We start from the raw sequence: 27,881 nt of genomic DNA, 5'->3' as shown, positions 1-27,881 counted from the left end.
GCATGCATTTATTGCATGAAAATTAAAAACATATCTTTTCTTCATTGCCTTCCGCGCCACGTAGTAATTACTTGCGAATTAATGATTGGCTCGTTATGGCATCGCGATTTGCAATGCCATAATGAGCCAATAATGCTCATTTTCTCTCTCTTTTAATTATTTTAGTAATATGCACCACTTAATCGCTTGAATTCCGGGCGAATGACGTGGATGCCACTTAATATATATATATAAATATATATTAAAAACTCTTTCTAAAATGTCATATAAATAGAATATGTATTATTTAAATAAGAAAAATCATCTCTTCACCTATCTTCTTAGTACATATAAATACTACCCTAACCTTTTCATTCTCTCTTAATATATCTATCTAACTTCTTCTTCTTCTAATTTACTCTTATTAAACTAATTAAATTCTTATCTATCTTTTCACTAGCTAAATTACTATAATTCTTAAATATAATATCTAATATCTTAATTCTTTATCATTCTTAGTATCTCTAGTACATATATATAATCTCAGATATTTTCTCTTATCTGATTATCTTATTAAACTAATACTTTCTATACTTTCTAATTACTTAATTCTTCTAATATTCACTATCTTTAGTAATATTACTATATCTTAATAACTAACAACTCAATTATTGAATATTTACCTAAAGGCCAGTCCCTGTGGAGATGACCTTACTCAAACTATACTGTTGAGTAAGTTTCTATACTTTATCAAATTTATTTAATTGTAGGCAAATTAAAAATACAACGACATTTAAATTTAACACCGCAATTTGCCTCCGTCAGATGCGAACCGGCATGGCTATCGATGACGAGGATGGTGGCTCTGAAGACGTCTCCGGCGGAACGGCCTGGCGTGCTCCATCAAGGTTACATAAGAGAGTTCAATTATTACTGTCTATCTTCTAAAGCACGAGGTGTGGCTTGACACTTCATTGGCTAGAAACTTTAAGTTATCAATTGGGTTAAATAGATCTTTAATTGATATATATGTTGGTATTGTTAATTAATAAGGTTGGTCAATAAATGTTATTGGGGCATTATAGTTTACAAGTATACTGATACATGAGTATAGAATGTCACAATCATAAAATAGATGGATCTTGGTAGCTATACGTTATAGTTTTAAAAATTATTATGGAGATACATTATAACTATGAGCAAGGGGCCACCCATTTATGAAAAAAATAACTCATTCCAAAGTCTATTGACTCAACCAAAGCCAGAGATAGTACCATGGCATGTCATTACAATAAGCCTTGCATACATACTACGAAAACATTACATGGTTTGCTGTTATTGTCATGTTCCTATGAGAGGGGTTGCACTAAAATGATGATGACAACAATCATAACAATTAAAAATTACATTAATTTAGTGGTGTTTAATGATGGAGTTATTCCATGGGAGCCAATGAGGGCTCTCGTCTCGTTTATATTCCGAGGTCAGGACGGATGACTGATACCAAATTGGATTCCATCCCATTCAGCCTATCATCAGCCTCCGAATCGGAGCCATGAACCTCCTCTATTCTTCATTGACATAAAAAAATATATCTTCTTGGAACTTTATCATAACATAAGATATGACACATCATCACTGCCACGTCAGCAATATGTCAATTTTCCTTGATATACTCCAAATAAAACCTGTTTTCTTCGGAGGTTTAAAACTGAAGCGGTGAAGAAAGAGAGAGGTTTTCAGCATCTGGGAAGGCGAAGGTGCTTTTCTTCGCCGTCTCCTCTTTCCATCAATGGCGTCGAAGAAGGTCAAGATCTGGTGCTGGTGAAGACTACGGGAAGATGCAGGCATGGCGCAAGGCCCGTACCGCGATCAAGGATTCCGCCGATGTTGGTTGGATGCTCAAAGTTTGTATTCTGTTCGATCGATGTAGCATCAACTCTCGTTGTTGTTCATGATGTGATGCCTAATGTTATGATTTCCGCTGTAATTCTGCTAGGATACGAATGTTGGCATCGTGAAGGCCACGAAGCAGGCGGAGTCCCTTGCAAGAGTGCATCATGTCGGAAGTGAGCAAGAGTCCCATGCTGATTATAGATTTACTTTGAAAAATCCCTCTCCTTTTGATTGGGCCGTGGGTTCGTCGGAGAAGTGTGGCGAAGTTTTGGGTCATTTCCATTGAGTCTTAATTGTTTAATGAATGATCCTACACACTTCTGCGGCGTCCTTGATCATAGTCTTGGAGGATGTTGATGGTTATTTCTCGTCTTATTTTTCTTATTTTGTTGATTTCAGAAATATTTGCTGTTTCATCTTCCGTTCAGCGACGATCTGATCTGGCCTATTGTGCTCGGATGAACAATAACTGTAGTTGGACGGTTAGTCTCGCTGCCACTGTATTTCGCTGCTGGCTTTTTATTAGTGTGCGTATTGATTTTCGTTTGTCATCTATTTTGTGTGCGCATCATTTCTGGCCAGTGACGTACGATGCAATTGTTTAACTAATTTTTTAAAGCCCTTGGTCAGATATCTATACGATGAGACATGAAATATGTTTCCTTTCTTGCACTGTTATTTTGTCTGCCATTATTTTTTCATGTACTGATTTTGATCTAGGCCTCACTGGTCTGTCTCTTTGCATGAAGACTTTCCCAATCTTTGGCCTACGTGGGTAGTCAATCTTTTCAAGCGAGTTATCGCCAAATCCAGATGAAAGACGAAGACATACCAGTGAAAACATTCCATATGCATCTGGGCCTGTGCAATTGTTTGGTGATGCCGTTCGGCATCTCCAATTGTCCAACCATGTTCCAATCTCTTGTGCACTTGATCTTCTGGCCATACTTTTGCTGACCAGTGCTTTTGCTATTTCGTGATATTTTTGTTTTCAGCAAATTTATGCCTGAACATGAGGGGAAATTATAGACCATGTCTGGAATCTCTACGGAGAACCAATTGACTATGTCTGAAGTTATAGACCATGTCTGGAATCTCTACTGAGGGGAAATTATAGACCACTGATGTTTTTGTTGGCGTCTCTGTACAGATCTCTTGTCCTCTTACCCATCTGCTCTACCATAGTTCTTTTACATGTGTAGAGGCAGCGCACAATGCATTCAAATTTTTAAGCATTCCATGATCTCCAATCCACTACTGATTCCCCTAGACTTCACTCTGGGATGATTCTTGGATACTGATGCATCTAAAGTGATGTGATGCATTCTTTTCAAGAATGTATCACAAAAGGTTCAAGTGGGAGTCCCCACAGCTGGGTGCTCGTGCAGAAAAGCTCACATGTGGGAAGACCCTTTCAATAAAGGGAAGGGGAAAAAGGGGGACATTAATATTCTTTCAAGACTTTATGAAGCGGGCTTTCACAGGAGAGATAAATGCACCTGATGTCGAGAAGAGTTGAATCCTTTTGGGTTCTACAGTAGGGTCCTCTGTCTTTGATTCTCATTCTTGTATGTGGTACTCTCTTCTTTGGATTCGCATTGTTTTTTGGAAATACTCTTGAGGGAATATTTTGTATTTCCCTTCCTTGGTACAAGTATCGTATCATAATGCAACAAGAGATGCATGTGGCATATTTTTACTGCACATCTCCACTTCTTTATCATCTGATCGGTGTATGGATGAGAGCATGTAGTTACTGTCAAAGCCATGCCTAGACACTTTTTCGTTGAGAAGAAGAGTCTTTTTTGTAAAGCTAATTATGGTGGCGTCCTTTCTAGAGCATTGGAGCTATTGCAGTCTAGAAGGGGACTGGGCTGATGTGGTTGTTTCCCAAGCTATCCATTGTCATTCTTCCACCTTCCCTCGCCTTCTTGTATCTCTGATTCGCCCCAGTTCCCTTACATCCCCAATCTGTTCTCGACTCTGTTACTGGCCTTTGGTTTGCAAATTATTATATTGTTTGAGAAATTCATTCAGTATCTCTCTAATTTTTTCCTAGGAATTGTCTGGGAGGGTATCATAATACATATGAACCCCAGATAGTTTGAGTGTCTTACTATCCTATGGAGAGCAAGTGCACCATGGCTTATGAATTCTTCCTTTGCCCCTTATTACTGAAGTTAGTAGTCTGGAGCACTTTGTCTTTCTTGCTTTTCTAGGAAGTTACGTACTTTTGGAACAATGGATTTCACTATTTATGACCGACAAAATGGAATAGAACGGATTTCATTTTCCCCTTAAATGTGCTCCAGGGAGATGGAGGCTTTCCCATGCTATTCAGTTTTCTTCTTGTCTCCTCTGCTTCAATTTCAAGTTTTAAACGGTGGAAAATGTTCTCTTTGTAGCCATTTTTTGGCCTTCTGGGTGTACAATATATAGATGGTTTCTGTATATGCATAGTCTATTGATATTTTTTCTCCCTTGTCATTGTTAAGCTTGAAGCATACGAGAAGCTAATGATTTTTTTCACCTCAGGTTTCTCGAAATGTTCTTCTAAAGAATGGCCTTAAGAAGAACTTCACAACATTATCAGAAGGTATATTGGGAATGATGAATTATGCTTTTTGCTTGGGTAAACTGATAAGGTCCTAAACTCTCAAACGTGCTTTGATGTGATATTTCAAAGCAATGCCATGTTATGTAAACCAAACCGCCAGCACCAAGTTCTTAGCTTTGCTGCTTGTTACACCATCTCAATGCGCTAGTAATGACTGAGCACAATGCACATTTCTGTTCAGTTCCCATCCTCAGATGAAGTTGCATATATACTAACCCAACACTTTAAAGTTAAGTTTCAATCCTGCTATATCCATCTCCAGAACAGGTTCTGATTTTAATCATCTTAAGTTTACCTAATAGTTAGGTTTCAAGTACTTAATTTTACATCCTAATAGCTACTTGAAAAATACTTTATCCATCATGTAGCGTCAACGTTATGGAGGATGCCACTCACCACCAATGGTGCTCACCGTTAGGGCGGTTTGGGTTTTCAGAGGAAACAAGTTAAATTAACTAAAAATGAAGTGGGAAACCTCACTTAAGTGGAGGGCTGATGGGCCTCATCTATGGGCCCAATGGCCATTAAAAGAAAAGTTCCCATGGGCTATATATGTTGGGCCGCATAGGAATTACTGTTGGGAAGGTTAATAAAGATCCAACGTGTTACGATCTTGTAACTCAAGCACACAATCTTGGTATTCAACTTACTTGAATTGTTCTCAACACAAAAAGGTCCACAGGCCAGCAGGCCGAACTAGGAAGATAAAGGAAGATAGAGGGATAGATGAGGGAGAGGGTGGCGGGGTTGACACGCCCGAGCAAGTGGAGTAGACACGCGTGGACTCGTTCTGATGGCCGCCTCTAGCAGGGTTGGTCGTCTGCAAGAGAACGGTCAGCTAGTCGCCTTCAATGGAGGAAATGCAAGAGCACTCACCATGTCGAAAAAGCCCTTTTCTCCTCATCGCCCAGCTGAAATAGGTCTCGCTAGTGGCCCGTCGGCATGGGCCTGGGCCTGCGTTCGTAGATACAGTGGCGTATCGTACCACAATGACATTAATCAAACTTAATATGCTGGCACCCCCCTCAAGTTGGTGCTCAGATACTTTGAGTGCATCTTGTTCAGCAGCCAACAGAATAAATTTCCAAGAACGCCTTTGGTTATTACTTTGAGTGCACCTTGTTCACCACGCTTTTGATTCATTATCGGAATATGAAACAAAAAAACATCGGTCACTCTATTTCATGAACGACACAATCTGATAGAACCCCACTGAAGTCATAAATGGCACGAAATGGGTACACTCCATACAGCCTATTGTTTGGTCAATTTTTTCTCTGATAAAGTGACTGTTTACCTTGACATTTTTTTGTTTGATCGTGATGCACACAATTATGTGATATTACGAAAGCAGAGTTTTTGGTTTCTCTGGGCCAATTTTGGGTTCTATCAGGACCCCTGAATCAGCAAGACTTCACAATCCCCTTGAGACTGATCTGAACTTGGCCTCAGCGCTTGACCAGGAGACTACCTTCTGCTTTTCACCTTGCCGAGTAACCAAAATTCCTGCGAGGGAAGTGCAAAACCCAGTAGTCACTTTCTGATTGACGACTGATCCAGCATAATCTTCGTCAGTGTAGATCTCCATCCTCATCTGCTACCCTTTTTCCAAGCATCAACCCACGTCCAGATGTATTTTTGAGGTAGCCCAGAACTCTGTTGGCTGCCTGCATATGCTGCTCCCTGGGATTGTGCATGATCTGACTGAGGAGTCCAACAGTGAAGGCAATGTCCAGAGGTGAATGGTTCAAGTATATAATTCTTCCAATCAGTTTCTGGTACTGCTATTTTAATGGTGATAGGGAAAAAAATTAAAACCAGCATCTTTTTTGCCAACAATAAGCAATAACAATGCGATATTAGTTAATTTCAAAATAAAAATGCGGTATTAGTCTATCAAAATTCTTAGGCTGTATTCAAAAACCGGCCGTTGTGTAGATTTGATAAAGACTTGTATACACAACAAAAGTCTCTTTTCTAATGGTCTTTATATGGCTGGTATTGACCGATGCTGGGCCTCACGCTACTGGGCTGGGTGGACACTGGGACTAGTCTGGGCTGGTCTGCCAGTTGGCCATAGCAGTTACATTTTCTTGCGCACTCCTTGGGAGAGGGCTATACATACATCTAGAGTCAGGGATCATATCACAATTATCCACTGGACCCATGCTCATTGTTTTCCTCTTTCCGTGACATGTAATTTAAGTGATTCGTCGTGAATTATATTGTATAAAGATTGAGCTTGTCGTCCAACGGCCTCTTTGAAAGCTTTTGGCTTTACAATTTCGGGTAGGCTATCTCTCAATGATGAAACATGTTGTGCGGTTCATATTGGTGATAGGTTCTCAGTAGGTTCAGAGTTCAACTTCATCTAATGATGAGGAACATTGAGGATGATATGTGAAAGTGGACTTTAAATTAAAATAACGACGCTTTATATTGTTGTTTGGTTTCATGATGATTAATGGTTTAGATTTTGACTTCATCTAATGATGAGAAACATTGATGATGAGATGTGCGAGTGGACTTTAAATTTAAAATAGCGATGCTTATAATGTTGTTAGGTTTCATGATGATTTATGGTTGACCAATAACTTATCTTTATCCCGTGATGACATTCACATTGAGACTTTGAAACATTACTATGTGAATAAGTTAGCCTTAATTTCTGGAAATAAACCCTACTGCTGCAGAGTAGTAGAAAAGGCATGATTTTCGTGTTCTGAGTGTAATCATTTACAATATTTGTAGGTAACAAGTGGCACCATGGAGGGTATATAGCATGTACACCTTTAGAAATGCAGGTAGTCAATGCACTGCATTTGGGTGATAAGGATAAAGCGTCCACCTTACTTCTGAATTTGCAAGGTGATGATTTTGGGTGCATCCTAGAATATTGTGCGAAAGCGCCTGATCCCGTGGTATTTTCTTTCGCCAACATTGTTTTCATGTCTCCGTTATCTGGGAAATGTGAAACAGATGACATGGCTTTGTTGCTCAATCTTATATGAAGATACTTGCAGTTTGCTATGGAGACATGGAGAATCATGCAGGAAAAATCTGTGAACTTAAATAAAGGCTGCTGGACTCTCATTGTCCAAGCTCTTTGCAAGGGAGGATATCTCAAAGAGGTTTTTGACATTTAACCACGGGGTTATTTCTTCATGATGCAAATATTTTTATCTAGATGACTGTGGTATCTGCTTTCAAATGCATTTCATTTTCTGCAGAAGAATACATAGATATATTTAAATAGAAATAATCCATGAAAAGTGAGATAAAGTTGCCTATAAGTGTCTTTGACATCATCCTAAGATGTTCAGAGAACCTGAGTAAGGTTGTAACCTGTTAGTGATATATTCCTATATCGGGCTAATGGGCCCTGTTCTATAAGCCCATTAGCCCTTTATCTCTCTTCTCTCACTTAGGGTATATATATATACCCTCTTCTTGTAACATCTTTGGTACATTATTCTATTTTCCTTCTCACTCCATCTCTCTTGATCCACTTCCCCCTCCTAGGGTTAACATGGTATCAGAGCCAATGGCTCTCTAAGGAGTGAGATCCCTCTACCGGACGAACATTCCCCGCGCAGACTATCTTCGTCACGCGGAACTTCGTCTCCATTCTCTTGCGGAACTTCCCCTTCCGCTTCCGCAATTTCTTCTTCATTCCAGTCATTTTTTCGGTTTAAAATCGTTCCTCTTCCGATTTTCATCCTCAAAATCTTCCATACCGTCTTCCTCCTTCGATTTCCGGCGTCTGACGGCCGTTCCGGAGCCCGCAGCCGAAGCAGCCGCAGTAAGCGCCGAACCGTCATCCCGGCGCGTCATCCCGAGTCGATCCGTCAACCGATCCCGTCCGAACCGTCATCCGATCCCGTCCGACCCGTGATTCGATCCGATCCGATCGATCACCGTCCGAACCGTCAACAGACCCGTCCGAACCGTCATCCGGACGATTTTTCCGTCATCCTCTTCATCTGTGCGTCATCCCGAGACTGTTTTCGTCATCCATTCCGTCATCCGCCCCCTGGACGGCCCCATTACGTCCTCCAGGCCCTGTTCTGGCCGTCTGCCTCTCCGACGCCGGTCGCCCCTCTAACCGGTTGCCGTCCCGCACCCAAAACTTGACATCATGCCGTTCGAAGATGCCGATTTCCTCGAGAAGCCTCTCTCCTACAAAATTGTGAGTCCCCTCCCAGCGGTCCCCGAATCTACTCTTCTTCGGGGCCCGAATCTACTGGAATGGACCCGCTACGTCCAAACCACCCTGGAATCACGTTTCCTGTTCAAGCACTGCACCGAGGCTCCGCTCCAACCGACGCATGTCCACTACGCCACGTGGAATGCGGAAGAGAAGTTTGTCCTGGGGTGGCTCTACACGCATACGCTGTCCCATGATTTTCGGCAGCGTTTTCCTTACCCGACGACGGTGAAGGGGTTCTGGGATCAGCGAAGACGTACTGTGGTCGAGACAACGACTACTGGCGACTGTTTGCGTTAGTGGGACAGGCGTACAACCTTCGTCAAGGCACAATGAGCATCTCCGATTATGCCTTAGCCCACAAGAAATTGTGGGACGAAGTGGATCACTACTTACCGCCTGACGATGTGACGTGCAAAATTTGGAAAGATGTTCTTCTTTTGCGACTCATGGGGTTCCTCAATGGCCTCAACCGCGAGTATCATGACATTCGCCGCAACGCCCTACATCGCAAAGAAGGCTTCCCGACCATCGACGAGCTCCTCCCGGAACTCCTAGAGGAGGAAAGTCATTTTGCACTCCATGGGACTCCGTCGGCGCCGGCCCTTGACTCGGCGGCCCTCTTGGCGACACCTTCCGACTCCACGACTCGCCCCAGTTGTACCTACTGCAAGAAGGTGGGGCATACTCGTGACCGCTGCTGGAAACTCCATGGTGTTCCCCCGAAGTTCCAGCACAAGCAGAAGAAGGAAGTCGCCGACGGACAGGCCCTGGTTGCCGCCACGTCCACCAGCACGAGCAGTTCCGCTTCCACCATCGATCAACTCCAGGCTGACTTCACTCGTCTCCGTGACCAAATGGAGTCCCAGATGGCTGCCCTTCAGACTCAGACCCAGACCCAGTCCACGTCCTACTTCGGCGGTTTTGGTGCGTTTCAGCCCTCTCCTTCCTCTGAGTGGTACTGTGGTCATACGGCTCTTCACTCACCTCTCGTCTCTGATACTACGTGGGTTCTTGATTCGGGGGCCACCGAGCATATGACCCCCTTCAATGACCGGTTTGTATCGTACGAGAGGCATCGTGAGAGCCGCATGCCGTTCTACGGCGGCGGTGGACGTCTCGGGTGGCCGGAATCGGGCAGTTTTGTGGATGGCCTCGGTGTGGTCAACAACGTCCTCCATGTGCCTGATTTGCGGGCCATTCTCATGTCTCCAACGCGTCTTGTTGATGCCCTTATGTGCTCCTTTCACCTCCAACCTGACGGCATGTTTCTGTCTGACAAGGTGGGAAGGACTACACCGATTAGGCGGGAACATGGACTGCTACTGTTGGACGACGGGGGGCGCTCTTCTACTTTCTTGGTGCACCGGGCACTTCGACCAGCCGACGAGCAGTGTAGAGTACGTCTCCAGTTGGCTCACCAGCGCTTGGCCACCCTCCTTTTCTACTATGCAGCGAGTTTTCCCTTCTTTATGTACTGGACTCGACTTATCGAGTGTTGTTTGGCGGCCTGTCAGTTGGCCAAGCATCGCCGATCTTCCTTTACTCCCTCTGAAATGCATACGAAGAGTCCGCTGTATCGGGTTCACAGTGATGTTTGGGGACCGGCCCCGCAGCCTAGTCTGAGGGGGCACCGCTACTTCGTGATTTTTGTGGATGAGGCCACCCGGTATACGTGGGTCTATTTGCTGACCACGAAGTCAGAGGTCACATCCACCGTCCGACATTTCTGCGCCATGGTCCAGACTCAGTTTGGTCGTGGTATCCAGCGGTTCGGTCGGACAATGCCCGCGACCGTCAATACCGCACTTGCCTCATTTTTGCGGATCGTGGAATCCTCCACGAAACTTCGCGTGTAGCTACGCCGGAGCAGAACGGTATGGCAGAACGCCGCATTGGGTATGTCACTTCCACCGCCCGGACGCTGTTGGTGAACTACCAGGTGCCTTGGCAGTATTGGGGTGAGGCGATTTTGACGAGTACCCACCTCATCAATCGTCTTCCTTCCCCTACATTGGAGTTCTCCTGCCCCCTGGACCGGATGAATGCGACTTTTTCGGATATTTCTCTGCGGACGGGTCTCCTTCCTCGGGTCTTCGGCTGCACCGCCTCGCCCACGATACCTCTCCATCACGGACGGTTCGATGCTCGTGCTCTGAGGTGCATTCGCCGGCCACGCATCCCTCCAGAAGGGATACAGGTGCTACCATCCGCCCACAAGGCGTTTCTTCATCTCGGCAAATGTCACCTTTGCCGAGCATGAACCCTATTTCGGGGACTACTCTTCCTCATCCCGCCTCCCGTTGGATGAGGCTCCTTCGGCTCCCCACTTGGGGCCTGTTCCGAGTGTGGAGCCCACTGCTCCAACGCCACCCTCGTCTCTCCATGATCCTTTTCCCGTTGATGTCCTTTCTTCTCCGTCGGTGACACCTGAGGGGTCCTTGGACGTGCTGTCCACTCCTCCTTCGCTTCCGGCACCCTTGCCGCCTCCTCCCCCGGGCATTCTCACTGGCCAGGATTCTCCAGCTCCGTCCTCACAGGATCTCCCGTCTGCGGGTGAGTCCTCTTCCTCTGCTCCCGGTGAGTTGGCTTCTTCCTTCCCATCCGCCGACGATCCTACCAACCCTAGTGCGGGTGACCCCACTTCACTTCACGCACATTTGTCACACCCACCTCTCGCTTCCGCTCATCCTCCGTCGGACGATTCCGCTCAGCCCTCTATCGATGATGAGGAACAGCTGGGTTGGCCTATCGCCCTTCGGAAGGGGGTTCGTCAGTGCACTCGCACACCCCGCTATCCTCTATCTCATTTTCTCTCATTCGACCAGCTGAGTACTCCCTACCGGCTGTTTCTCACTGCATCAGTCGGATCCCATTCCTCGCCGTGTAGCCGATGCTATCGCTTCTCCTCATTGGAAAGCGCGATGGGCGAGGAGATGCAATCTTTGCTCAAGAACCACACGTGGGATGTGGTCCCCTTCCTCCTGGCAAGAGGGTGGTGGATTGCAAGTGGATCCACACCAAGAAACATCATGCGGATGGCACCCTGAGCGGTACAAGTCTCGCCTGCCGCTCGGGGGTTCACCCAATCATATGGAGTGGATTATTTCGAGACCTTTTCCCCGGTGGCGAAGATGGAAACGGTTCGTCTTCTCTTGGCATTGGCAGCTCACTTCCATTGGGGGATTCGGCAGTTTGATGTGAAGAACGCCTTCCTACATGGCGATCTGAAGGAGGAGGTGTATATGAAGCAGCCCGAGGGGTACACCCTTGGTCCTCCCGGCACCGTCTGTCGATTGCGGAAGTCCCTCTATGGACTGAAGCAGTCACCTCGGATGTGGTTCGGCCGTTTCTCCTCCGTTCTGAAAGCCGAAGGGTATACTCAGAGCAACGGTGATGCCTCATTGTTCTTCCGTCATCAGCCGACCGGTGTATCTATCCTGGCAGTGTACGTCGATGATATTTTGCTCACGGGTTCCGATGCTGCCGAAGCTGTCCGTCTCAGTGCTGCCCTGGCCAAGGAGTTTGAGATTAAGACTCTCGGCCTCCTCAGATATTTCCTTGGCCTTGAGGTGGCTTATTCCCCCCGGGGGATCTTCGTCTCGCAGCAGAAGTATGCCGTTGACCTGCTCACCCTGACTGGTATGACTGAGTGTGCTCCGGTGAGCACTCCCATTGATCCCAACGTCAAATTGGGCAAAGGGGAGGACTCTCCACTGGTGAATCCTTATCAGTATCAGCAGCTGGTGGGGAAATTGCTCTATTTGACACACACTCGGCCCGACCTCAGCTTTGCAGTCAACTTACTTAGTCAGTTTATGCACTCGCCTCGAGAGGTTCATCGCCAGGCCGCCCACCGGGTACTTGCATACCTAAAAGGTTGCCCCGGGAAGGGACTGCTCTTCCCTCGGAGTTCGGACAGAAAAGTGAAAGTGTACACTGATGCAGATTTCGCCGGCTCGATTGTGGATTGCCGATCCACCACCGGGTACTGCACGTTCATCTTTGGCAGCCTAGTCAGCTGGAAGAGCAGCAAGCAAGACAAGGTATCCCGCTCAAGCGCGGAAGCTGAGTTCCGCGCGCTCGCCGATGGGGCATCCGAAGGTCAGTGGATTTACGGGATCCTTCACGATCTTCGGGTGGAGTATTCCCGTCCCATCCATTTTTACTGTGACAACAAGTCAGCGATTGCACTGGCCTTAAATCCGGGCCAGCAGGGACGGATAAAGCACATGGAGCGTGATCGCTACTTCTTTAAGGAGCGTGTTGACGAAGGGATTTTTGATCTTGACTTTGTTGCATCCGCTGATCAGGCGGCGGACGTCCTCACCAAGGGACTTTCTCGTCCACTTCTCCAACGTGCGGTGTCCAAGCTCGGTATGGAAGACATCCATACTTCGCTTGCGGGGGGGTGTTAGTGATATATTCCTATATCGGGCTAATGGGCCCTGTTCTATAAGCCCATTAGCCCTTTATCTCTCTTCTCTCACTTAGGGTATATATATATACCCTCTTCTTGTAACATCTTTGGTACATTATTCTATTTTCCTTCTCACTCCATCTCTCTTGATCCACTTCCCCCTCCTAGGGTTAACATAACCGATTCTGTTGGCATCTTCCCAAGTTCAGCCTGGGTCAGAAAATACATTATTGTTGCCTTCCCGTGCCCTGTTGGAGCTTAATTTGGTAATAGACAACCTGAGTTACTGTTGAATACTGATATCCAGCATCCTGTGTTCCTGTATCTCTCTCTCTCTCTTATCCGTTGTTTCTGGTTTTTGGCGCAAAGTGAAAAGGTCCAACACTGCTCCCCTCTTCACTCTCCCTTATTCCCTGATGGTCCTACTTATAAATGTCGTGAGTGGCCCAGTTGTGTAACTGGTATCTATTCAAGTGTTGTTCTTGTCTTGAATTTTTCTATTGTCTGAATCCTAGAGCTCCACAGCTGTAACCTGGGAAAAACACTGACCTTCTGTGTTTAGTAGTTACATATGAGCCATTGTAATGCCAGATTTGGCTAGGGTAATGCAACAGTGTAGCCAAACTGGGAGCTTTGATGTAGCCAGCGGAGAAGACTATCTTTAGAACAATGACGGTGGTTACGTGTGTCCATTATCAAGGGCGGTTATTCCCAATGATGTATTGGCTGATTGCTGATATGACCATCCACAATGCTACCAAAAAAAACTGAGATAGAAATAGTGGAGGTGACAGTTGCAGTCTCAAATATGAATTTAGCGGTGAATCCATCTATCACTGGGCTGATGAAATAATCCCCATTCAGGCTGTCTTTTATATGACATAGACCAAAGCCTGTAACATTAATTCCACGTTTGACAATGCCAAGCTTAGTTGTGACAACATGGGAAGCTTGGCTAGCAGTTTGACCCTCGTGAAGTGCAATCTTGGCCATGAATATATTAGAAGACTGACCCCTGTTGAGGGCATTATTGGGCAAGGTAAGCCGCATCATGAGTGGGTTACCTTGCCTAATGATGCAGTCCAAATGAGGTCAGGATTTGCCACTATAAATGGCGCAGTTTGGTTTTGCAACTGTGGGGAGTCATTGTTCAGTAATGGTGTAAAGCTTGGCTGATGAGGTGAACTAGGGCAGGAGGCCTTGGACTCAACCAATGTGCAGTTTGGCATTGACCATGATGGAGTCTGTGCTCAGGCCTGCTGCGCAACTTAGCAAAAAGGCCAGGTTAGCCATCATGCGAATGGACAGTATAGTTGACTAGGTGGCATGCCATATGGCCTGATAGGTGGTGGGATAAAAGGCATCCCAAAAAGTGGATTGGTTTGGTCATGGTGCAAGCATGACCTGTTCAGCAGTTTGGTTTGCAGCGGGCCAAGGTTACCATGTCAGCCAGTGTAGCTTTGCTAGTGATACGGGATGTGACAAGGCCTACACTGGTGTCATGTGATTTGGTTGTTATTATAGGGCTTAAGATGATATCCTCTTGGTTGTAACTTTTTGTTATTTCGTTTGTTAGTAATTATACCAGGTATCACCTTGAGCCTCCATCCATTGATGGTGCTTGTTGTGCTCAAAACTCAGTTATTTCTAGAGCTTGCAAACTTTGTCGCAGGTCACTGGATCTGATGATATTTTTAGGCCCAAAATACACAATATGGAGATAGATTGTGTAAGGTAAATATGAAAGATAAATACTAAAAATACAAGAATGCAAGACTCAAGATCCCAAAAAGACTCCATGAAGCACCTTAAAGATCATCATCTACCTTCCAAAAATCCATCGAACTCTTTTGGTTGGTATATTGGAAGCGCTTTTATGCTATACATTTTAAAATCTTGTAATTGCGCAATGGTTAACAGACTAATGATCAATGAAATAATGCATTTGTCCTAATGTAATAGATTGTGGAGGGGTTCTGGCCTATCACTTTACCTTCTTCATTTCTCAGCATCCTCTCATCATCATCGTCTACATTGATTCACAACATGCTCCTAGTGTTCTTTGTACTTATGCCGTTACGATATCTATTTCACAGTTCTTTGTGTATTCTCCACCCTTCTTCTGTCATGGGCAATTCAAAAACTTCAAGTCATTGAGGACTTGGAATTATTTGTGCGGGTTCGAATTGAGCTCCATACCCACGGCCACACCAACATCTTCCAAATTGCTTGTGCCTGCTCCATCTTCGACCCCATCTGCAATCCTAACTATTAAAGCACTAATGCTATGATTTATGAGCTGGACCAGCAGGCCTTGTAGTGAAGAAGCTATGCACGTGTTCGAATTAGAACAGTACCAGGACCAGGAACAAACAACTTCATGCACCCCTTTCTCTTAAAAGCTTGCCGTCAGATTTGGAATTCTCCAAACTTTGTCATTGTTGGGTCTGTTGCTGCTGTGGGCTGACCGCCAAGCAGCTAGAAGTCAGTGTTGCCGACCAAGTCTGTAGGAAGTGAAGGGTGACCCTGAGAACTTCATGCAAGTCTTCTCAGTTGACAAGGATGGTAGATGCTGAAACCAATTGTGTTGCACCTTGATACAAGACTCTGGACGCAATATGAGTGTCACTATGGAACAGTCAATTCTGCATTAATAAGGCATACTAAATGTGCATGAAGTATTGCATTTCCTCGGACAATTTAGGGTTGCAGGGAATAGAGTTAAGGTATGATGAGAATAAGAGGATGAGAATAAGATGAGCGTGGTAAGGTTGAAACAAAAATAGGGAGATGATGGATAGTGGATGAGCGCATTTAGTCAACAGGGTTAAGAACGAAGATAAGATATGCAAAGATGGGTTCCCCTCACCTTGATCTTGTTTGCATAACTGTACCATCATTCTCATCATCATCACCATCATCATCTAGAAAATAATCTCTGTGCTGGATGTCTCTCTTGATTACCATTGCCACTAGCAGCTCCTTTCCTGATCATTGGCCATGGTTAAAAACTGACAGAGAAGCTCATTCAATATTCACTCTGGGGCCAGCTTAAATGCTGGCCCTTCAGTGATTACTTTAATGATTGGGTGATGTGGACACCTACGTACGCAGGTATTCCCCACATGGGAATATCCTACCTAAGCCCATTGAAAATAAGATAGAGATCCGTGGGTCATTTATATAAACTTGGCTCACTTACAAGTAAGATGTTTGTATGGAGTGTGAATCGCTTGTAGCACAATACCCATTTGCTACTTAAGAGAAAAACGGGGGACGACTAATAGTCATCCAATTCAGTTTGCTACTTGATAGCCACACGACCCATTTGCTACTTATTATACGATGGATGTTTTAGTTAAGTTTGAAGTCAGTAGAAAGTAGGAGTCGAGTTCTTATTTTTAGGACTTTCAGGGCCATAGTGCTGTTTTGATTTTAACTGTGACTCAACTTTTTGAATAATGAGTTCAAGATCTTAGTATCTTTTTGGTTTGCATTCAATTGAATTTATCTCTCCTTATTTGATGTATTCTCAGTAGTTTGATGTATATTTCATATGCAGGCATTCAATCAACTTACCCTTTTTGAAGAGGATGATTTTTTGTGCGCCAAATTATCGTTATACAACATTTTGCTTAGTGGATGTGTGAATTCTCAAAGCTTGCCGAATGTTAATTATTGCTTGCATTTGATGGATAAACGACTAACCGGCAAATCTGAAATAACCTATTGGGAGTTGCTCAAGGTATAAATGAGAAAATCTTACTGGTTTATTTTTCCAATTTGAGCCAGGCTTGAGTTGATGACATTACAGTTTAAACCTACTTTCTACCAAAATACACAGGTTGCTGTTTATCAGGGAAATCTATCAGGCGTCTATGAAATCTGGAAAAATATAAGGAATTACTATAACCCAAGTCTAATATCTCTTAGAAAATTCATATTGTCTTTCACAAAGCTGGGGGACCTCCAAGCAGCACACTCTCTTTTGCAGCATATGATCTCCAAATCTTTGCATGAGGTTGATCACTTGAAAGTATCTTCTAGCCAAAAGTTTCGATCTTCAAGATTAGATATTCCCATTCCTCTACTTTTTTATTTCAACCATGACAAAAGTGATGGTAGCTGTGAAGCTTCTAAGCTTGACTACAAGTGTGGTAACGAAGGTAATGTCCAGATAATTTTGATTCTTTTTTGCCAAGTTTTTTGCTCTTACGAATCATTTTTCTTTGTGTTCTGTTGATGTCGCAGTGCATGGACATTCTGTAATAAATGAGTCCTCCATTTTGGGTGAGGGGAAAACAGTAAAAAGTATCGCATTTGATACTTATAAGAAATTCTTGTCTCCAGAAATGAAAAGAGTTTTAAGGTGGTCATTCAATGATTTGATCCATGCGTTTTCACAATGCAGAGAGTATGATAAAACTGAGCAGTTGTTCCTCCAGGTAGGATCAAGAGGTGAAATTTATATTCAATTTTCATATTTCATTGCTTCATGTGTATCGATCCTGCTATTTTGGAATATTTTCAAGAAATAATATTTTTTTCTTCGAAAAGATTTATCCCTTGTAAATAAAGGGAATATCTACATAGCCTTGATAGCTGTGTGGGACCATCAAATGTATGGCAGAATGTATGGATATGTATTAAATTAAAGATTGATCATTTGTAGGAACCATCAAATGTAGTCAATTTACTGATCTTTCTCATTAGAGATTCGACTCGAAGGCCACCGCAGTGGAAAGCGGTCTCTATGCGACAAGGATAGAGGGGTATGTAACATGCACAACTTTGAAAGGTTTAGCCTTGATAGCTGCGTGGACAAAGGGCTGTGAAGGTTTAGCCTTATTAACCTTGATATTGTGAGGAAGACTTGGTTTAGGTCTCATGAAGAAAGGATCTTGGAATGGAATATAGAAATATAATGTAGAAAGATAGTGATGGCTACATAGCCCCTTGGGCAGGATCCACCGTTCTAAATTGGCCCAACTCAACAACTTCAAGAGTGCCCTCCATCGGCGTTGGCCATAGTATTTAAAATTTAAATGACAGAAATAACGCTTACAGGGGGTTTGAGATATGATAGTTTAGAAACAATAGGACTTTGGGAAAACCAAAGATTCATCAGTTACCAAATATTTATGTCTTGGAGTAGTCATATCTTCAAGTATATGAGAAATTGTGAGAGGAGTAATAGGAAGACCGTGGAGTGGAATCTCCCCTCCAAATCCCAATATCGTGATTGCATTCTGCCTCAATGGACTGATAACCTTAAGCCTCAGCAGCCTCTTTTAGCCCGTAACCACTTACATTTTTCTCTCAACTTTTCCTCCATCAGTTCAAATTAATCAGCACTACCTCTTAGTGCGGCACAAGCTTACAGATTCCTGATTAGCATGTCCTTCATTCTGATGCACTTGTTCTCTCCCTCTCCTGTTGGTGCCTTTCTTAGTCTTTGCCTATCACTTTCACATTGTCCTCAAGGTGAAGATCAGCAAATTGCCTTTGCAGACTGGCAATAGGTTCCATGAGTCATTTGCTTCAACTCCATCCTTTGGTTCTCTAATAGTGAGGATGTTCTCTGGAGACAATTACCAGTCCAACTCTGCTGTGAAGGAGGGCAGTATAGTGGCCACTTGATCAGAATTTCCCACTGCTCTGTGTGATTGGGACACATAGGAGACTGGATGAACTTATCTCTAGACAGCTGTAATTGATATCCATGCTTCCAATACTTGGAGAAAGGTCCATTTAGTATTTGGTCAATAGTTTAGCATTGCTCTTTGCCAAAACCTTCAATATATGAGTTCACATAGACGCCATCTCCCATTTGATAATTAGCATCTGATCACATTTTGTCTGCTAAAACTTTAGTTCATCCCTTGGATTTCATTTCCTTATAAACATTTGAGGTGGGTTTCAACTCCGTTGTTGAACCACTGGCTGTCCATCTGTCTCAGGGTGGGTACACCGAGCTAATAGGTAACATAGTACTTTTTAGTTTATGGAGCTCTCCCCACAAGGAGTTAATGAATATCCCTCCCATGTCAGACAAGATAAATATTGGAGTCCCAGTATCGATGGGGATATCCACCTCTTGCTTCATAATCCATTCTTTAATCAAGAGAGAAGATCGGGATGATATACCCAATGCTGAGTTTAGGGACACCACCGCCAATGCCACCTGATTTTTGTCTTCTGTCTCTCCATCTGATGATGTCACATGGTCCTCCATCTGTCTCTACATCTGATGATGCCACAGTATCGGAAGGGAAGAACGGGAATGATGAGAAAGGGCAAAGGATTGCCGATAAAGGGGGCGTCACGCGGTAGGGTTGACAACTTCTACCTGCAAGCACGGGGAGGGAGGGTTGCGACCAGAGGGAAAAGAGGAGAGAGTTGGGAACTCAAAATGAACTTCTTCCTGCCCTTCTCTCAAGAGAGAAGGTTTAAATGGATTCCAAAACGGGCTGGGCATGGGCTTCTGAATAGGGCTGCTAGCGTGGCTTCTTCTGAACATAGATGTGCTGATGGATCATATCTCCCAGCTGTTGTAGATTGAAAAGACGCGCATTTGCTTGGTGTGGCTTGAGGCCAAAGTACCAACACAGTTGTTCTTAGAACTCATGCCAGTTTTGGAAACCTATTTGATCATCTTTTCAGCAGAACCATATTGCCACTGTGCTTACGAGGTAGAATGATCCGACCCGGAGTCACTCTCGATTGTCTGCCGGAAAAGATCAGAAATAATGCTCTACCAAATTCCTGGGTCAACTTCTGATAATGTTGGAATTACTGCTGTTTGAATTTGAGGATGAGATTTGTGCTTAGTCTGTTCGCTTCTGAACAGCAGACTCTGAAAAAATCTGTCTGATAGTTCGGCTTTCTCTTCATTGTCCTCTCGGTGTGCCTCACTCTCATGTCGTGCCATTACTGAAGGTCGGTCATTCTGGCTTCCCTCCTGAAATTGCAGTGTTGTGTGTAGTGGATCGTTAACTGAGCAGATTCTTGGGCACTCTATGCATCGGGCCATGCTGACGAGGTGGATACAGTCTTGGGCAGTTCCTGTTGGCGTTAAATCATTAAGTCTCCCAGTCTCTGGTGAATTGTGGCAATAAAGTCATAGGTAGTGCATTTTCAGTAGAGCATGGAGGCACCTTTGCAAGCCCCGGTAGTGGATGGTAAGACAGTTAATTAGCAGGATATACGGCCAGTGGAGGGATAGAGTTCTGCAGGTCTTGGCAGGTGTCGGCCAGATATAGCCCTGACGTTGACCATCATCAGCCACGGCAGTAATTGGTCAAGGCTGCTATCCACATGGCTTGCATCCCTATCAGTCGTAGCATAATTAAATGAAATGGGAACAGATCCTCTTGTTTGTTTCAGTTTTGATGAGCAGAGCTGCGAGTAGGCTGGGCTGCCGGCCGGCTGGGTCGATGACTGGTACTCCATGTGGTAGCTGGTTCCTCCCGTGATACGGGGCTTTCCTGGATAGAGAGATGATGGAACTGGTTATTCTGCACATAGGATTTGGTCCAACGGCGCCGCCCAGGGTGGACCATTATGCATCCTGGAATCGCTAGGAATTCGGAGATCGGAGAATAATGGAACCTGGATTAGTGATCCCTGGATCCAGATCCATCACTTCTGGGTTGGGTCTGGCAGTAGGGGTAGGGATATGCTCGGATCTCTTAATTGTGGTATGCTCGACTTGTTTTGGTACGCCACATGTCAATAGAGAGACCATACACAGAGAGTTGGTTTAGATTCTGACCTTGTAACATTAACATAACAACAGCTGGCTGGTGGTCCTTGCACTTTTCCTTTTGACTTGGTGCCCAAAGAATTGGTCGCTGGCTTGGCACACTAGTCGGCAGTGAAAGCAAGGGTCACGGTTGTGATGGTAGGGATTGCAGTGGTGGAATCAACTTCTTCAGAGTTAGAATTCCATTTCTGGACCTGCCTGTGGGGATGTAATAAGACCCTGTGGAATCAAGATGGGCGGCATTTTGGTCGTCTCTACCTGCCCTTCGATCTCTGGCAAGGACACCATTCTAGTGGTGGTTGATATTAGGACTTCTCCTTTGAGCCACCTTTGGGCAGTGAACATTGTGCCGACGAGGAAACAGATGATGTCCGTCGGGACGATGAGTCTTGTTTGGATTGCTTTCCTGTATTGGTGACGAGGGTGTCCAATTTCCTATTCACGCCGCAATATTTTCATGATCTCATTCGACCTGGTCACACAAATCCGATAGATGGGAATCCAGCTCATCCATCGCCGCTTTAGTGACGCACTTGGCTGTTCCCTTTGGCACCTTGGACCTATTATTGATACGTTCTTGGACGATTTCGGCAGAAGTTCCTGACTCTGATACCAATGTTACGTTTCTTGGAGCGTACCTGTTGTCGATCACTGATTGTAATGAAATTTGATACTCTGTTCTTGATTTTAATAGAACGAGAATTTTCAAGAGTTGCTCGAACAACAAGAGAAGTGGAGGAAGGAATGACAAAGATTCGCCACTGACATCCCTGGGGCGTATTGTCCATGAGTCGATCTAGTGAGTGTAGAGGGCAATAGAGAGAATATGTGGTTACAGCTAGAGGATGAGAGAAAGAGAGAACAAGAGAGAGAGAGAGAGAGAGAGAGAGAGAGAGAGAGAGAGAGAGAGAGAGAGAGAGAGAGAGAGAGAGAGAGAGTTGGGAAAGCTTATGGTGAGATCAATTTCCCCGAGCAGTTCTGCTCAGCGGTATTTCTACTGTTGGATGTCTGGGCCTCTTAGGGCTGGTAAAAGGGTCTTGATACAGTACGGGACCAGCATTTGGCATAACAGCATCGGGTTATCATATCACCAGTCAATGAGTGTGAAATAAAAAATCAATCGTGTGGCAGCAGATGCTCCGGGTTGGGATTGGACTTGACACACCCTGAAATACAAAACCAATTGGTTGATGATTTCCTAATATTTAGAAGTTATAAAAAATAGAACATATTTATTATTTTACAATATTCTATCTTGGTCATTTTTGTACACCTACCTATAATTCAGCATAGATTTTCTTCCAAAAACATTCAACTGTCGCTATTGTCCGTTTTCTCTTGTTTGTAACTTTTGTTAATTGTGTTTTCAGATGCATGAGCTGGGACTGGAACCATCGCCTCACACATATGATGGATTTGTGCGAGCTGTTATTTCCGAGAAAGGGGTTGAATGTGCAATGCGAGTGGTATGTGCTACTTTTTGAAGTCATTCCCATTGAAGGATGCTCATGCTAATATATGTCTGGTTCAAAAAAAAAGTCTGGTTCATCATATATTTCTGGTTACGAGAAAGTGTTTTTAATTAAAAAAATGTCTGGTTCATCATATAAGATAAATTACATACTTTGACTTTTGTCCTTCTTCAAGGCTAGGAAACTTTGCTTTTGAACGTTTCAACATTCTGTCAGAGGAATGTCCCATAGTATTTCTTATGAAAAAGAAAATCTCGCCAAACTTTATTCAGCTAACATCAAATCTTTCCATAATTTTAAATATTATTTTTTCAGGTCAATGAAATGCAGAAGAGGAACTTGAATCCGAAGAACAACACACTATCTTCCATCTCGATAGCTTACAGTGAAAATTTGGAATTGGACATGGCAGAATATTTTTTGGCACAAATTTTAAGCAACTCATTCAAGTATATACATCCGTTCAACGCATTTCTCTCTGCTTGCAATGTGGTGGTGAGTTAACCTCTCGAGGTTATGAAATTTCACAAAACACATGGACTGGTATTCTGATTGGTTTTTAATTATATAACTATCATGATTCAAATATGACCAACTGTGCTTGAAGCTATAGCTGATAGCAGGGGTCCAATTTTTCCTTTCAGACAGGATTTTTTTTTTTTTGAATGCTGCCTCACAACACCCACTGCTGACCTATTTATTGCCCAAACACAGTGTGTTGCTTCTGGGATTTGAAACTGCATTCTGGTTCTGATACAATATTAAGATTCAATCGCCTACCAGCTGTACCAAAAGCTGTAGCTGATAGCATGGAGGCCACTTGTCTGTAAGAGTCCTGATGAGATAACTGATTTTTGAAATCGTAGGGTGATAAATACCCCCTTGTAAGGTCATTAGAGGGACTTTTGAATGAAAGATAAACTTGTGGTTTCTTGGCACAAGTAGCTGTATCTGGCTTTCGTAAGGGCAAGAACTCCCCATTCGGAGGTTCTTGAGAGTTTGTTCACCTATCGTTCTCTCTTCTTCTCTCTTACCTCCTCCATCTCTCCTATTTTCCTCTCTACCCCTCGTCCCATTTCTTGATTTTGTTAGATCTCCATGGGGATCGTAACATTGTCCTTGTAGGCAGGATATTATTCTTCAAATAACTATAACACTTCCTTTTTCTTAAAAAAAGATTATTATACTTCCCTTAACATCTGGCTTTTAGATTTCTTTATGAAGGTCAATATTTGGGATTTGACTTCATTCTTCTACCCATCCATCTGTGCATCGTGCTTGATCATATGACCGTTTTGCCATTTAATTATTAATTTAAATTGAAAGTTATGCTGGTTTTGTTTCAAATGTGATGCAGGACCAACCAGAACGTGCGATTGGCATATTGCAAAAGATGAAAGACCTAAATGTAAAACCAAACATCAGGACATACGAATTGTTATTTCAGTTGTTTGGTAATGTCAATGCACCCTACGAGGAGGGAAACATATTTTCTCGCGTAGAAGTTAAAAAAAGAGTAGATCTTTTAGAGAATGATATGATCAATCGTGGGATTCAGCACAGTTTTGTGTCCTTAGAAATTTTGGTATGTATGTTCTTCATCTATTTATCATTCTTCATGTACAAAAATCTTACACATGGAAGGCAACCAGAACTGATCAATTATTTTATTTCATGCAGATAAGGGTATTTGGAAACGAAGGTATGGCAGCAGAGATGCTCCAGTACTTTCACCTGGCCCAGACGCTCTTCCTCCACCCAAAGTCTTATTGCCGGAGGGCAATGTACAATAATGTCTTGCACTCTCTAGTAGAGGCCAAGCAGGTCTTTCTGTTTAAGATAAAACAAGTTAATGATAATTAATTGAATTTTCTTGATTTAAAAAAAAAATTGTTTCAGGGTCGCATGGCTGTTGAAGTTTTCCAGGAAATGAAGGACAGTGATTCTCCTCCGGATTCTGCCACGTACAACATCATGATCGACTGCTGCAGCTTGCGTGGCAGCTTCAAATCCGCCTGCGCCCTTCTGTCTGTTATGCTCCGCAGCGGTTACTTCCCACAGGCCATCACCTACACTACGCTGATCAAGGTATTATGATGTCAATATAGATCTGGATCATCCCGGACGTGGACGAAGGAGAGGACGGGACGAAATTCGTCCGATGTTAGCTCAGGGACGAAGAACGGGACGGTTTTTCGTCCACCGACAAGAAAACCGTCCCGTCCAATAATCTCGGGACGGTTTTTCGTCCCGTCCAGTCCTCCCGGGACGAATTTTCGTCCCGAAATTCGTCCCGGACAAAAAAAACCCATTTTATATTTTTAATATATTAATATAGATTTATCTAGGTATTTTAAGGGAAATATGGAGGAGAGAGAATGCAAATGGACATATGTATAATTAATTCTGAGCGGCGTCAGTTTGCACACGTGAAAAAACACAAGGACCTTGATGCAAATTGTCATAGCGAGGTCACGTGGCGAGATCTCAACCGTCGGATGTGAATCTGGCGGTTTTTCGTCCACATCCATCCGTCCGTCGTCCGAGACCTCCGGATGGACGGTATTTTTGTCCCAGGGAAGGAAAACCGTCCTGTCCGGTGGGTCCCGGGACGAATTTTCGTCCCGAAATTCGTTCGTATCCTTGGACGGGATGACTTTATCGTCCCCGGACGAAAAAATCGTCCCATCCGCGTCCCTGAATTATAGATGTCAATCGATTATATCAATATTACAATTATCTTATTCATCAATATTATGGGGGATTTTTATTTTTTCCAGATTCTTCTGTCCAGAGGAGATTTCAACTCAGCGCTTACTCTCCTGGAGCAGTCAACCTCAGAGGGTTTTGAGCTTGACGTTGTTTTATTCAACACTGTTCTGTTGGCAGCCGAGAGAAAGGTGCACCAATATTTGCCATATGTTAAATGATATGAACTAAAGTCGATGCCGAACTTATTTATTTTTCAGAGTCGCATTGACATCGTTGAGATGATTGTCGAGCTGATGCAACGGTGGAAGGTAAAGCCTGATCCCGCGACCTGTGGGCATGTTTTCTCGGCATACACGAAGACGGGCTTGCACAGTTCTGCCATGGAAGCTCTGCAGGTGCTGAGCCTGAGGATGATCTCCGAGGCTGAGAGAGCACTTTTGTTTGAGAAACAGCATTTCTTTGAGGAGCTTATTCATGGTGAAGACCCAGACATCAACTCATGGATAGTCAACGCCTTTGACCGTGGCCACGAGTCGCTGGCTGTTGCGTTGCTTAGCCTCAGGTGGTGCGCCATCGCCGGCCACTCCATGTCTTTCTCAAGTCCCGAGGAGAGCTCCTGGGCCAGAAGAATTGCTTCCACTTATGGTCCTGGTTTTGCTGGTCAAACTTGACCATCCCAGTCAAACTTGTCCGTCAACGTTGTTGGCCTGTGACAACGTCGATGATAACAATGACCGTCAGTGCCCAATATGACGCCGACGGATGACGTAGACGGCTTCATCGTGAAGGATGACGTAGACGGCTTCATCGCGGATGGGTGACGATGACGTTGCCGTCATAGTCAGCCGAGTTTGTAATTTGTATTTTTGGTCTTTTTTTTTAAAAATGGCATGGTTAATGACCAAGATCATGAAAATTTGGAAAAACATACAAGCACTGGTCGGGGTGAGGAAGAGAGAAATAGCGATGGCCAATTCCAGCCTCAAGCAAGGGCAACAGTCACGCCAGAAAGAAGGGATTGCTCATCCTGATGCCGACATCGGATTACAGTATCGGGTCGGATGCTGTACTGGATACCGGAAATCAAATAGGACCCGGCCAGTGACCATGAATTCCTTTTCCAGAGACTACCAGATCAGATCTCGATAATGGTCATCGATAACCGTCATTGATGATGTTGTCGTTGACGTGAATGACGATGAATTTTAAGGACTTCGAAGAGGGATTGACCACACCGTCAACCACTGTGATATCGCCATCGGCATGCCGATATCGTCGAGGCGGTTCTGCCCAGCAATCACTGTGATATCGCCATCCGCATGCCAATATTGTCGACGCGTTGACTTGGTGAGGGTTCTGCCCATCAATCAGGTCATGGATTTTTGTTAATTGGGCCCAAGCTCTGAGTGGGCCCACTTGGCAAAATCAATACTAGATTGGCACAGATCACGAGGTCTTAGCTCCTCCTCGTCCTTTAATTATGAGGATAATGATGTGATTATTAAAATAGGAGTTATTTTATTTTTATTTGTGGGCCCCACCGTTGACCCTTGGGTATACTTAAGGGCCATACCTAGCGAGACATGGTTACTGAGACATGTGTCAATTGATGGTGACGTGTCATGAGTGCCAGGCCGAGGGTGGGCCCCATAATTATTGTCAGCGGCCAACGGCCTGCCACGGAAGAATTTCCACCCAAAAATTTAAAAAAATCGAGTATTTATTAAATGAAGGGGAGGCTGGATTGGGGCCGGAGAGAGATAGAGAAGAGAGAGACGGAAAGAGAGACAGAGACAAAGAAAAAGTGAGAGAGAGACAGAGAGAAAGAGAGGGGGAGAAGAGAGAGAGGGGGAGAAGAGAGAGAGACAGAGAGAGAAAAGAGAGGAGAAGAGAGAGACAGAGAGAGGGAGAAGAGAGAGAGAAAATAGAGAGGAGAAGAGAGAGACAGAGAGAGGGAGAAGAAAGAGAGAGAAAAGAGAGGAGAAGAGAGAGAGAGAGAAAGAAAGGGAGAGAGAGACAGAGAGAGGGAGAAGAGAGAGAGATAAAGGGAGAGAGAGACAGAGAGAGGGAGAAGAGAGAGAAAAAATGGAGAGAAAAAATGGAGAGAAAAAGACAGAGAGAAACAGAGAAAATAGAAGAGAGGAGAGAGAAAAGAGAGAGAGGGAGAGGAGAGAGAAAAGAGAGGGAGAAGAGAGAGGAAGGGAGAGAGAGAAGATAGAGAGAGAGGGAGAAGAGAGAGAGAGGAAGGGAGAGAGAAGAGAGAGAGAAAAGAGAGGAAAAGAGATAGAGAGAGAGAGAGAAAGGGAGAGAGAGACAGAAAGCGGAAGGAGAGAGAGAGAGAGAGAGAGAGAGAGAGAGAGAAAGGGAGAGAGAGACAGAGAGCGGAAGGAGAGAGAGAGAGAGAAAGGGAGAGAGAGACAGAGAGAGGAAGAAGAGAGAGAGAGAGAAGTGAGAGAGAGAGAGAGAGAGAGAGGAAAAGAGAGAGAGAGAGAGAGAGAGAGAGAGAGGGAGAGAGAGAGAGAGAGAAAAGAGAGAGAGAGAGAAAGAGAGAGGAAGAAGAAAGAGAGAAAGGGAGAGAGAGACAGAGAGAGGAAGAAGAAAGAGAGAAAGGGAGAGAGAGACAGAGAGAGGGAGAAGAGAGAGAAAAATGGAGAGAGAAAGACAGAGAGAAACAGAGAAAAGAGAAGAGTGGAGAGAGAAAAGAGATAGAGAGACATGAGAAGAGAAGATAGAGGAGCGAGAAGGAGAGAGATACAGAGAAAGAGAAAAATAGAGGAGAGAGAAAGGAGAGAGAGAAAGAGAAGACAGAGGAG

General features: G+C 44.2%; 1 protein-coding gene across 6 annotated transcripts; it reads left to right on the top strand.

The window, feature by feature from the left end:
• Window positions 1-1,687: 1,687 nt before the first annotated feature.
• On the top strand, window positions 1,688-25,975 carry LOC144712791 (Tetratricopeptide repeat (TPR)-like superfamily protein). 6 transcript variants are annotated; one of them, XM_078587106.1, is made up of 16 exons: window positions 1,688-1,886; window positions 1,979-2,048; window positions 2,275-2,357; window positions 4,411-4,471; window positions 7,244-7,413; window positions 7,516-7,623; window positions 16,682-16,864; window positions 16,964-17,285; window positions 17,371-17,564; window positions 22,255-22,350; window positions 22,672-22,851; window positions 23,714-23,941; window positions 24,037-24,180; window positions 24,256-24,444; window positions 25,137-25,256; window positions 25,326-25,975. In XM_078587106.1, the coding sequence occupies exons 1-16, from the start codon at window positions 1,821-1,823 to the stop codon at window positions 25,737-25,739; spliced, it is 2,628 nt and encodes an 875-aa protein (XP_078443232.1). In that variant the 5' UTR covers window positions 1,688-1,820; the 3' UTR covers window positions 25,740-25,975. The 6 variants fall into 6 exon arrangements, with proteins under 6 accessions (XP_078443232.1, XP_078443234.1, XP_078443237.1 ...); XM_078587107.1 differs by lacking the exons at window positions 1,688-1,886; window positions 4,411-4,471 and having other exon boundaries at window positions 2,004-2,048; XM_078587110.1 differs by lacking the exons at window positions 1,688-1,886; window positions 4,411-4,471 and having other exon boundaries at window positions 2,005-2,048; window positions 7,244-7,360.
• The last annotated feature ends 1,906 nt before the right edge of the window (window positions 25,976-27,881 follow it).

This window comes from Wolffia australiana, chromosome 15 (assembly GCF_029677425.1).
Source record: "Wolffia australiana isolate 7733 chromosome 15, ASM2967742v1".
NCBI classification, from domain to species: Eukaryota; Viridiplantae; Streptophyta; class Magnoliopsida; order Alismatales; family Araceae; genus Wolffia; species Wolffia australiana.
Note: the sequence above shows the minus strand (reverse complement) of the source record. Positions and strands in the feature narration are given on the sequence as shown.

Coding starts and splice junctions, on each gene's coding strand:
- LOC144712791 (XM_078587106.1), top strand. CDS start 1,821: ATGCAGGCATGGCGCAAGGCCCGTACCGCGATCAAGGATTCCGCCGAT. Junction 22,351..22,671: donor TTGAATGTGCAATGCGAGTG/GTATGTGCTACT, acceptor TTATTTTTTCAG/GTCAATGAAATGCAGAAGAG. Junction 22,852..23,713: donor TCTCTGCTTGCAATGTGGTG/GTGAGTTAACCT, acceptor AATGTGATGCAG/GACCAACCAGAACGTGCGAT.